Genomic DNA, 12778 nt, shown 5'->3' with positions numbered 1-12778 from the left:
CTAACAACATGCGACTTTAATCACCATCATTTATCATAACACATTACAGTAGACAAACGAACGAACAACATTTAATTGTATAACGATTACAAGTTGTATTGACATATAAACAAACACTGGCATGTAGATGTTTATTCCGGTTAAAACATGCTTTCATTAAATACAATTATCAAAATTCATGTTCAAAAAGATTATCTTATCAATTTTACAAAATGTTGAAGAAAGTTTTAACCAAGTGTTCGTAGCTTGGTGGTAAAGGAGGTACAGCTGTACTGTCCGCCACCTGGGTTCGAGTCTTGGCCACAACGGATTTAACATCCATTCCGTTGGAGCGTTGGACTCTCTTCGGAGGATAGTTGGGAATGTGACTGCCCAGACACCAGAATTATCAAAAAAAAAAAAAAGTTTGGACAACAATAAACAAACTTCATGAAAACAGTGATATAACAACATTCCTAACTAGTGTATCTGCACATTACTCATTAGTTACAAAATTTGTTTCTATGTTGCTTTCTTATGCTTAACACTGTTTATGTAATATTATTGAAGCTTAAGAGTTAGAATTTTGAGTTTCATTATTGAGTATATTGTGTTAAAGATTGTATTTTCTCCTTCGAATACAGTATCATAAAGACCCAGCATAAATTGAAGCATGATATTTAAACAGTTTTACAAAATTATGTAAACCGTAGTATGTGAATGGTTATTTAGTCTATGTTTCGTGACGACTACCAACTGCAACCAGACACTACTATAATAGACATCTATATTTATTTTATTATATAGTAACATTTTTTTTTTGTCCTAGCGTAGACATCAAGGACAAGCAGCTAACATTCCTATCTAAAACTCAACTTGGTGGACAGACATCATACAAGTGACCTAACACATTGAATTCCATTTCTTGGCTGATAAGAAAAAATGATTATCTATATGTGCATATTTGTATTCATATTAGACTTTTATTACGTTCATATTTGGAGTATGGAGGTAATAGGTAGAAACAAGTCAATATGAAAGTGACATCTCTCTGTATAACATAATGTTTTTTTCATGTACATTGTGTTTCAATTTTCGTTTCCGTGTGAACCAGAGCTTACCGACTTCGAGCCTGGGCGAAAGATAACGTACGCTGGATGTCGATACACCCCACAAACATATATAGAATGGTAAAGTTAACTTTCATAATCCAAAATATTATATTTGTTATCTGTGTGTGTGTGTGTGTATATATCGGTGTATCTAGACCATCCTAATTTCGAATTGTAATAGCAACCATATGTACATTGGTATGGAGCATATGTGCATAGAATTGAACCAGCCTCTGGACTACGATCCCTTCGAATTGTTAAATTAATTTTATACAGTGACATGCAAATCATTCATGGTAAAATAAATAAATTAAAATCGAATGAACTATTGGCAGTTTGTCACTAACAGGTTAATACAATTTCGTATGAAGATTATTCAAAAACGTAAATGCATATTTCACGTCGGTATAGCTAAGTTATTTATTTTTCAATTAGTAATTACATCAAAAATTAATAGATAGCAGTAGTGTTCAACTTGTGTAGTACAACTAAACTACAAATATCGGTTTTTTCCTTGGACGGACACCAAATATATGGACCATTTAGCTTGATTCATTATTATCCAGTTTTTTTTTTTTTGAGAAAAAGCCTGAGGTGTTTGATTAGCTAACCTACATGGTTCATAATTTTTGCCACATATGACACATCTAAACGCGTTCATTATAGGCCAAGTTGCTTTTTTTTTTTTTTTTTTGATCAATATAGGCCAAGTTGCTAAATCTGATTTACTAGTTAGAAGTTGAATTTGAAAAAGACAAAATGTTACACGTTATTCTTATATCAAACTTGTAAATAAACAAATGAACTACTAGGCATTTATATATGTCATTTAAATTCTAAGAACAGTACCCTTCGATCACCGGATTTCATCTAAACCATTTATCGATATAATACATCCAAATGGGAGAAAGTGCAGAATAATTGGGAATTTTCTAAAAAGAGACGTTAGAAATCAGAGCTACAACGTTCAAATTTAGGAGATAGAACAATGTCACCATGTCCATGGCCCCCATTGTAATAGATTCTTCATTTCTCGATGAGAAAGTGTTCTTTAACACCATGAAGTGATTATATACTAGTAAAGGTCGATATTCCAACAACAAACGATAAATTTTACCAAGCTATTATAGCAGGTTAATGATAAGTTAATGCGTCACGTCATCCATTATTTATTTACTCATCCGACCAGTTTCGTCGCCTATATGAATTTTTAACTTTAACGGATATATTATAGCTGTTTTCAACAAGTTATTAATACTATCAAAAATGAAGGTATGGTTAATTTGCCTCGGTGACCAAATATTTAGTGAACATATTGACTGAATTACGTATAGCTCAACGGTTGTAATAATTTTTCTTTAACGCCAATGCAGTCATATCATTATTAAATTCAAATCAATTTTATAAAGATACAAATAAACTAGTGATCATTGGTTTAGTGTGGTTTGGTTTGGTTTTATCAGACTATGTAATCTAACGTGATTAAAGAAAGATTACAATCCATTTCTATAATCATACATAACGTTTTAAGTATAAAAAGCTGCATGATAATTTTTTTATTAAAAAAAACAGTAAAATTCTAATGCTAATTTGGCACGTACCCACCATCTGACTGCATTTGAAACAGCTCCCATTGAAACGGTCTCGCAATTTACTTCCACACGTCATTGAGTGCACGAGTTGAAAATAGTACAAAAAATCGCAATTTTTAACAGTTAGTAAAAAAACAAAAAGACCGTCCCCACTATTTCACGTGGGGTCCAGTGGCGGACCCAGTACAAAATTTTACCTGGGTCATATTTTTTTCTAAATATACTTTAGATCCAATTTACACAAGAGAAATTCAAAACTTAAAGAAAAACAGATATTTAAGGGTGCAAGGAGAGGTTTCGAAACATGGAAAGGGGGGATAATAGGCAAAGTATGTAACCAACTGAGCTATTAATTATTACACAAACAAGCTTAAAGATTAAAATCTTATATTTAACCTGTTGCAGATGCACCCCCTAACTCCTATATAGATCCGCCTCTGGTGGGGTCCCACCCACTCCCTCTCATAATCCACTATATAAACAGCAGCTCTAGCTCATCCGAAAACCAACATTTCCCAATCTCTGCAACAATATGTCTCTCTGCGTTCTATCTCTGCTCATGCTCTCATCATTCTCAGTCATTCCCTTCACACTTGCAGGTATATATTTTCATCGTCTCTCCTTACGAATGTATGAATCTGTTGAATTTATAATCCCCATCTTCGTTTTTGTCGTTTATTTACAGATTCTGGAATGATCGGAGTAAACTACGGCCGGATCGCGAACAATCTCCCGCCCCCGGAGAAGGTCGTCGAGCTTCTCAAATCCCAAGGGATCAACCGCGTCAAGCTTTACGACACCGACTCATCCGTCCTCGCCGCGCTCGCGAACTCCGGCATCAAAGTCGTCGTCTCCCTCCCCAACGAGCACCTCTCCGCCGCCGCCAAGGATCAGAGCTACACCGACGCCTGGGTCCAGGACAACGTCAAGAAACACACGCCGGCGACCGATATCGAAGCGATCGCCGTCGGGAACGAAGTGTTCGTCGATCCCGGGAACACGACGGCTTACCTAGTTCCCGCGATGAAGAACGTCCGGAGCTCGCTCGCTAAGTTCAACCTCGACGAGTCGATCAAGATCTCGTCGCCGCTCGCTCTGAGCGCGCTGGCGAATTCGTATCCTCCTTCGGCCGGTTCTTTTAAACCGGATTTAATCGAACCGGTGATTAAACCGATGTTAAATTTTCTCCGCGAAACGTCGTCGCATCTGATGGTGAATGCTTACCCCTTCTTCGCCTACGCTGCGAACGCCGATAAGATCTCGCTGGAGTACGCGCTGTTCAAAGAGAACGCCGGGAATGTGGATTCCGGCAACGGTTTGAAGTACGAGAATCTCTTGGACGCGCAGATCGACGCCGTTTTCGCGGCTATGTCCGCCGTGGGATTCAACGACGTTAAAGTCGTGGTGACGGAGACGGGATGGCCTTCCGCCGGAGACGAGAACGAGATCGGCGCCGGTTCGGCTAACGCGGCTGCTTATAACGGCGGTTTAGTGAAGAGAGTGTTGACGGGAAACGGCACGCCGTTAAAGCCTAAGGAGCCGCTCGACGTCTATCTGTTCGCTCTGTTCAACGAGAACCAGAAAACGGGGCCCACGTCCGAGAGAAACTACGGGCTGTTTTACCCGAACGAGAACAAAGTGTATGACGTTCCGTTCTCCGCTAAGTCAGCGCCGGTTGACGATAGCAAAGAGAATGTTCCGGTTAAGTCACCGTCGTCGACGCACGTGGGACAGACGTGGTGTGTGGCGAACGGGAAAACGTCGAAGGAGAAGCTACAGGAAGGTCTGGACTACGCTTGCGGCGAAGGAGGCGCTGATTGCCGTCCGATTCAAAAGGGTGCCACGTGTTACGATCCGGAATCGTTAGAGGCACACGCTTCTTATGCGTTCAACAGTTACTATCAGAAGAACGCACGTGGTGCTGGCACGTGCGATTTTGGTGGTGCAGCGTACGTGGTCTCGCAACCTCCTAGTACGTACTCTATCCTTTTCTCTAGAAAATTATCATTTCAATTAATAATTAATTTTCTCGTAATTAGTACTTAGGTTTTACGTGTATATTATTTCACACTTTTGCTCTTATCCGATTTTTTTTTGTATATTTTCCTGAAATTCTTGAAGGGATGGGTAAGGTAGTTGGATGATGGTTAGTTAGATGATCAAACTATGGAAGTTGGGATAGTTCAACAACATATGCTGTTTTTGATAAATTTTCCGCTATTAGATTTTACGTATATATACGCGAATAAAATTACATTGTGACGTCCAGACAGAAATATAAAAATTAAATTAGTTTGTTTTGTTCTTGCTTTTCGTGTTTGTAGAGTACGGGAAATGCGAGTTTCCAACAGGGCACTGAAATGGAAATTGAGGATCCGGAGGATTAATTTAGTTGCAGTTTCTCGTTATTTATTTTATATATTGTTTAGTCACTCGAGATTATATGATTATTTATTTTCGTAGATTTCTTATCATTTTATTGTATATTTGGTTGGTTTCGTCGGTATAACAATAGTCTCAGTATTTTATTTTTTTGTGTTAAATCTTTACGACGTTTATACATGACATCAAATTTCACGGAGTTGCGTGCCATTTAATTAATCGCGATAAAAAAAGACAATTAGCATTAAACTAATTCTTTTTTTTTTTTGAAACCTTTTTTCTATTAAAATGCATGAGAAGGAAAAGAAAACAGGTCTAGCCAAGACCTTAGTTATGGGCTTTCGCCCTTACATAATTTAAGCCCTTCTATAATATAAAGCCCGTAATAACACACAGCAAATGAAAACCCAAGCCCAGTAATCAAAAAGCCCTTGAGTAGTTGGAAGATGAATCAGTTTGTCGATGGTATCGAAGTAATGAGGAGCGATGAAGAGGAAGCGGTTCAGTTTGCAGATTGCATCCAGAACTGCATCATGAGGGAGCAAACCGCAGGGTTGGTTTCTCTAAAGCACTGAATTCGGTTTCTGATAGTTCTGTCCATAGTAGAAGCGATCTGGGAGTACGATTTGAGGACTTGGTTGTGCAAACGCGAGTTCCGTTCCAGCCAGAGAGAGTAGAGGGTTAACTGCCAGACTATGAGAGTGAGCTTCTTTTGCCAACACGAGCCCCCTAGTGCCTGCATGTCCGACAGAGTAGACGCCCATGAGTGAGAGGGAGCGATGCCAAGACGCCTCGCAAAGATGTCCCATAAGCCAAAAGCAAAAGAACATTCAAAGAACAAGTGATCACGCGACTCCACAAGCAGTGGAGAAGCACAGAGAAGACACTGCGGAGAGACCTGGAGGCCCCACGAGAGGAGACGATCCTTAGTTGGCAAGCGATCCAGTGTAATGAGCCATGTGAGGAAGCTATGCTTCGGAATACCTCCCCTATTCCAAACCACACTCTTCCACGGTACCAAATTCCCATGCTGTTTTAGTAGTTTATAAATTGCTCCCGTATTGTACTTTTTCCATTCGCTCCCATTAACTACCCAAACAGTCTTATCAGGAAGGTCAGATAGCTGAAGGGAGGAGAGATAAACCTGAAGTTGAACCTGTCTCTCTGATCTTGACGGGCGAATACTCCAGGATCCATCCGAGTAGAGGTCACGTAGCAAGGAGTTTAAGGGAACACCCATTGAGTTATGGCGTTGAGGCGCAAGGAAATCAGAGAGGCTACCAAATGGAGACCAGTTGTCAGTCCAGAATCGCACCGAGGTACCAGAGCCAACCTGAATCTTAATCCATTCGTAAGCAATATGCTTCAGCTTCAAAAGCCTATTAGTGAACCACGCGTAACGTTGCTTAGGTGTTGTAATCCAGTAGTTAGCAACATCTCCTTTTAGTATCTCTTGCACAAACCAAGCAACCCATATAGAACCTGCATTTGTGAATAAGAGCCATATGAGTTTTATAGAACAAGCAGTATTCCAAGCGACCAAATCCCTGCAGCCTAGACCTCCTTCCTCCTTTGATAGTGTAACTGTATCCCAAGCTACCCTAGCAGAGTGAGTGCCCTCCGTAGAACCATGCCATAGGAAGGTACTGCAGAGAGAGTTAATCTTCTTTATACACGCTTTCGGGAGCACAAAGGTTGATGACCAGAAATTTGTGATACCCGCAATAACTGTATTTAGCATCACTAAACGCCCTGCAAATGATAGTGCTCTAGAGCTCCAAGAGTTAATTTTTCCTTTTATATGCTGCAGAAGGGGAGAGCATAGCTGGAGGGAGAGCTTTTGAGAAGTGAGAGGGACGCCAAGATACCGTACAGGAAGGGAGCCCGAAGTAAGTCCTGTGGTTGAGGCAATAGCATCCACTTGATCCTGAGTCAGACCCGAAGAGACAAATGACGTTTTCTGAACGCTTACAGCCAGACCTGAGTGGAGAGAGAAGTCATGGAGGATCTGCAGGATGGCTTGAACCGAGGCTAGTGAACCGTCCGTGAAGATCAGTAGATCGTCCGCAAAACACAAGTGAGTGAGCTTGGAGGAGTGACATTTAGCATGGTACCCAAATCTACCCTCAGCTGCGCCTTTATTTAGGAGGTGAGAGAGGCAGTTCATAGCTATCACGAAGAGGTAGGGAGAGAGTGGATCACCTTGGCGAAGACCCCGCTTCCCTTTGAAGTGGCCCTGGATTGTGCCATTGTAACCAATAGTGAATGAGGGTGTACACACACAAGCACGCAACCAGTTCAAGTAGATAGAGGGAACTTCAAGGGCGCTGAGGCAGATGAATAAGAAGTCCCAGTTCAAGGTGTCAAATGCCTTAGCAATATCGACCTTGAGAGTAATGCGAGGCGGGCCCTTATTTTTGTGATAACCATCAACAAGATCAGTGGCAAGGATTGTGTTCTCCACCAACAATCTCCCTTGAATGAAAGCAGTCTGGTTGGGTAGGATAAGGTCCGAGAGAATAGGCTTCAGCTTGGCAACCAGTATTTTTGATATGGTCTTGTAAAGGGTAGTGCAGCAGGAGATGGGTCTGTAGTCAGCAACCGAGGAGGCACCTGGGTGTTTGGGAACCAGCGAGAGAATAGTGGAGTTGACAGTAGCAGGAAGGAACCCAGTAGTGAAGAAAGCAGTGATTGAAGCTGTTACTTCAGGACCTAGCACAGACCAGGAGGCTTTGAAAAACCCAGAGGTCAGCCCATCAGGCCCCGGCGCCTTATTAGGATTGAGCTTGAACAAGGTGGTGGTTATAGTGTCTGTTGAGGGAAGAATTGAGAGCCAGGTGCAGTGATCAGCAGAGCAACGAAAGCTGAGGAGCGATTGAAACCATGCAATGGAGGAGATAGTGGGTGGGGTAACATCAGGCGCCAAGATGGATTTGAAGTGGTTGATCGCTAAGTAGCCCATTTGCACTGGATCAAAGATAAGAACACCATTCGAGAGCATGAAAGAGCGAATAGAGTTGACTGCCGTGCGGACTTTCCAGATCCTGTGAAAATAAGAGGTATTGAGATCTCCTTCTCTGAGCCAGTTGATGCGAGACTTCTGACGAAAGTAAGCTTCCTCTATAGTACGCAGGAATTCCCACTTAGCCATTAGCTCTCGTTCCTTTTGAAACAGGGCTGGTGTGGGGTCTTGTAAAGCCTGTCCCTGCACAATTTTAAGCAAACTGTTAGCAATAGCAACTCTCTCTTGGATTTTGGAAAAATTCTCACGATTAATCTTTTTGAGCACTCTTTTTATCTGTTTTAGGTTCCAACATAGTTCTCCAAGAGTCAAGGCAGTGCCACCGGTCTGAGTCCAGAAGTCCATCACAATGGCGAGGAATTTAGGGTGTTTGGTAAGGTAGTTGAAAAATTTGAAAGGTTTAGTGCCAGATATAGGGAGAGGGACATCAAGGTCTAGAACGCATGGAGAATGGTCAGAGAAGTTTGGGGACAGGAAGGTAGCTGAACTATGGGGGAGTAAGGATATCCAAGATTGATTAACAAGGAGGCGGTCTAGTTTTTTGGCTATGGGAGCTGTTGGGGTTTTGTTGGTCCAGGTATTGAGCTCCCCATGAAATCTGAGGTCAAAAAGACCCGCTTGAGTGAGACAGTCTGCAAAGTCTATCATAGGGGGCGTAAGAGAGGCGATATGAGGAGAGGAGTGCTCTGAATGATGGAGTATTTGATTAAAATCACCCCCTACTGTCCAAGGTAGATCATCAGTAGAAAGAGACTGCTGTAAGTTAAGGAGGTCCACCCAAAGATCAGACCTCTCAGCGACAGTGTTACAGGCATAGACTGCAGTGAAGAGGATCTTTTGCGAGGGAGAGGTAGTTAGCTCACAAGTAAGGGACTGCTTTGTCTGAGATAACAGCCGAACCGAGATAGTGTGGCTCCAGATAATTACGATACGACCATCTTCATCAGAGTTGTGATTTGAGGCAAAATTCCAACCAGGGCAAAGTTTAGACATAACTACGGGGAGGTTTTGCTCCTTGATGTGCGTTTCCAAAAGGGCACCAAAAACAGGGCGATAAGAACTTAACCATTGGCTAAATGGTAAGTGTTTATCCGGATCGTTAATGCCACGGACGTTCCAAAAAAATAACTTTGTACTCATTGAGAAAGGGGAGGAGGCGCTCCACTTATGTGGGAGCTCCCAGGGACAGAAGTAGGTGGAGGAAGGTCAGGAGGGTTTGAGAGGTCAGGGTTAGTGGTGGCAATAAAAGAGGGTGAGTTTTTGTCCATGAAAGCCTCAGGGAGGGTGATGATGGGGGAGTTATGGTAAGCGGCATGTTTTCTGGATATGTAGGAGGAGGAAGAAATAGGGTCAGAGCGGGCAGGAAGGCTAACAACAGTGGTTGCAAGAGAGGCTAATCTGGTGAAAATTAAGGGAGGGGAGGCACTTTGTGGGGATGAGGGATGGCTAGGTGAGGGATGGCTAGGAGAGGAAGGGTGGAAAAAGGGAGGGGAGGGAGGAAGAGGGGGAGTAATAATAGGGAACTCAAAATCAACAGCAGAGAGATCAGTGTCTTCCTGAGGAACAGTAGGAGAGACCTCATGCCTATGAGAAACATCTTGATCAGGAAGATCAGGAATAGTATCTTGATCAAGGTCTGCAGGAGGATCCAGGGGCGGAGTAGGAACACCTGCATTCACTTCAATCTCCATACTTACATGAGGCGAGTAGCCTTGAAGATGAACAGAGGGAGTAGACGGTGGCGTAGTGTCTGTTGCTACCACTTCTTGAGGAGGAGCAGGCTGGTAGATACAGTTTTTCTCTATGTGACCAATGCGATTGCAATGGGTGCAGTGTGGAGGTGTCCAAGGGTAGTCAATCTCAACATCAATAATGTCACCATTTTGACGCACCAGTTCTCCACACGAAGGCAGTGGCTTTTGAAGATTGGCTTCCACCTTTACATGAGCAATATTGAGACTAGATATATTTTTTGTGTAATCATCTGTCTCAATAGGCTCTCCAACAAGCCCTGCAGCCAAGCTTAGACCCTCCTTGGTGCGAAGATCAAATGGAACACCACGGAGGTGCGCCCACAGTGGTATCGAAGTGATTTCAGGGTAGGATTCTTCTGGATTAGAGCCCCATTGCGATACGTAGAACATGGAGGTATCCACATACCACAACTTTTTCTCAAGCACTTTGGTTCTGATAAACTCATTTGGGACTCTAACGAGCATTGAATGCTTCAATGGCAGCAAATGGATCTCAAGCTTGGATCCCTTACCCCACATATAGTTGAGAACACTCTGAATGGGACCATAATCAGGCATCTTGCCAAGAAACGAGCCCACTACATACTCTTTATGAAGAGCTGCACCTCTCTCAAAGACAGCATCCGGAATATGCACTTGAGGTTTACCTGAAGCAGAGAGGGTAGTGGGAGCAAGTCTAGAGAGGGACCGGTCAGAGGGGAGTTTAACCTTTGAGGCATATGAAACAGGGGGATGAGGAAGTTTAGGCTTCGGGGATTTCTGGGAAGAGGCTTTTTGTGAGGGATTTACAGGAGGGGGATTAGAATTGGGAACAGAGGGAGGGGTGGATTTTGGAAGAGAGGGTTGAGGGAGAGTGGATTCTGATGGTTTTGAAGAGGAGGCAGAAGCTTTATTTGTAAGAATGGGGGAGTTTTTCTGAGGGAGAGTAGTAAGGCCAGGTTCAGAGTTTAAAGTAGCAGTGGAGTCTCCAGTTTGGGTAAGAGGAGTAGTTGTGGTTTCTTCCACAGGTTCACTCATGGCAACATCTATCACCACTGGAGAAGCAGGGGGAGAAGTAGTGGAAGATTTCTTCAAATTTTCAGTTGAAAATTCGAAAATAATTTTAGGGTCTACTGTAGTGGGAATAGTGCTATTTGGGGGAGAAGATGAAGTGGAGGGAGATAGTGGGGGGAATTCAGACGAAGATGGAGGAGGCTGGGGGAGGGATGGGTCAGGGGGGTCAGGAGGTTTGGGGGGAAGCCCACCAGAGGCGGACAACGACGGACTCAGAACGGAGGCGAGACGACTCGGAGAGAACCAGGGATTCTCGGGAGAAGACATTCCTTTTTTTTTTTTTTTTTTTTTTTTTTTTTTTTAAACTAATTCTTTAACGCTCGAGACTCGAATATGTGTTCGTTGGATCGATGTATATGGTTCATCTTACGTATTGTTTATTCAATCTACTAGACTACTACTACCTACATTTCTTAATGTAATCTTCAACCTGTAATTCTGTATAAGTGGTATATACAATGACATCACATCCACGAATAAAGAAAGATACACCAGCTAAAAAACATTGCAATATCAATCATTTGAGTACGGATTTTAAGTTTTTGGTGTAAATATCTACACCGCCTAAGATCTTTTTGGTCAAAGTACTGTTTAATTTTGTTATTCTCAGTTTCTAATTGTGTGTCCGTTAATTGTAAAATTTCTCGCAAATTGCATGCAAATTGAAATTTGTAGTTAATGAGTGTGCAAGGGAAGAAAGATGATACTATAGCTCATGATAGTTGTGAACGCGTAAGATTAATTAGACCGTTTTGAAAGAAAGAAAAGAAGAAGAAGACCATTTTAGCGGGATCAACCGGAACTCTAGGATGAACTTCTCAAACAGTGTTCATGATAGATGTCTTGCTGAGAATATGAGTTCATATATACATTAACAAACACATATGAGTTGAAGATCAAACTAATAATCAAAAAGAAATTGTGTAGATGTTGATTAATATAATATCAGTATGTGATTCTTATGTAATCTTTATCTCAAAACTGAACGAAGGAGAAATGTTTACATCCGAGTAGGAGGCAAATGTTTTAATTTCCAGTCTTCATGCATGCACTTTACGTAAACCACGGAGATCATGTTGGTTCTTGCACTTAGGAGAAATCTGACAAAGAGAGGACTAATAATAATCCGAGCCACGATATATATTAGGTCACTAGTTAAACTTGAAACTAAAACAAAATTGAAAATTTAAAACCCTAGCCTAAGAAAACTCAACTCTTTGGACAGCACCAAAAAGACAGAAGTTTTAGTAGCATAGCTGGTTTAACATTAAATTTTATTTTCTAACATTTTACCAGAAAAAACCAAAAGATTAAAATAAAGCTTTGGACATGGTCTCGAGAACTAAGAGTTTTAAACATTGAAATAAAAAAACATGCTCAAGAAACTAACTAGAAGAGTCCATTTCCATTTTTTTGGAATATAAAGAACATAATAAAAAAACTAAAATTACTGGTTTAGTTTAAAATGTTATAAAATCCGCAAGTTTTTGATGGAAAAAAATCCATAAATTTGGAAAAAACTGTACACCTTATCAGAAATACTAGGACAACGTATCAAGCAGAAATGCATTGATGTAAATTCGTAGATGACAAGGTGACTTTCTCTTCAAAACCAACTTCTTCACCGAAAAAAATAAACTCTTCAATCAAAAAAACAAATCAAATTTTCATACAAAATTTTGAATTTCTGATATATACATAAAAGTATTTTTTCATATAATTGTCTAAAACCTTTATCTATAAATAAAGGACAGTTTCGTTATGTCAAAATAAAATAAATTCATAAGTAGAAAACAATCTTGTTATGTCAAAATAAAATAAAACAAAATTCATGCTTTATTTTGCTCCTCACACTTTGAGTACTTTACAGTCTCCCGCGGGGGA

The 12778-nt window shown here is 41.2% G+C and overlaps 1 protein-coding gene across 1 annotated transcript; it reads left to right on the top strand.

Annotated features, from left to right (window-relative positions):
- The first annotated feature begins 3122 nt into the window (after positions 1–3122).
- LOC108842220 (glucan endo-1,3-beta-glucosidase 13) lies at positions 3123–5211 on the top strand. Its single transcript, XM_018615066.2, has 3 exons — positions 3123–3282; positions 3369–4655; positions 5008–5211. Exons 1-3 carry the CDS (start codon positions 3216–3218, stop codon positions 5040–5042), a joined length of 1389 nt encoding a protein of 462 aa, XP_018470568.1. The 5' UTR covers positions 3123–3215; the 3' UTR covers positions 5043–5211.
- Positions 5212–12778: the final 7567 nt, after the last annotated feature.

Source organism: Raphanus sativus, chromosome 2, assembly GCF_000801105.2.
Source record: "Raphanus sativus cultivar WK10039 chromosome 2, ASM80110v3, whole genome shotgun sequence".
Taxonomy (NCBI): Eukaryota; Viridiplantae; Streptophyta; class Magnoliopsida; order Brassicales; family Brassicaceae; genus Raphanus; species Raphanus sativus.
Note: the sequence above shows the minus strand (reverse complement) of the source record. Positions and strands in the feature narration are given on the sequence as shown.

What these genes read in the sequence shown, in the direction of transcription:
- LOC108842220 (XM_018615066.2), top strand. Translation starts at nt 3,216, where the DNA reads ATGTCTCTCTGCGTTCTATCTCTGCTCATGCTCTCATCATTCTCAGTC. An exon ending in CATTCCCTTCACACTTGCAG is followed by an intron (nt 3,283 to 3,368) that starts GTATATATTTTC and finishes GTTTATTTACAG; the next exon opens with ATTCTGGAATGATCGGAGTA. An exon ending in CGTGGTCTCGCAACCTCCTA is followed by an intron (nt 4,656 to 5,007) that starts GTACGTACTCTA and finishes TCGTGTTTGTAG; the next exon opens with AGTACGGGAAATGCGAGTTT.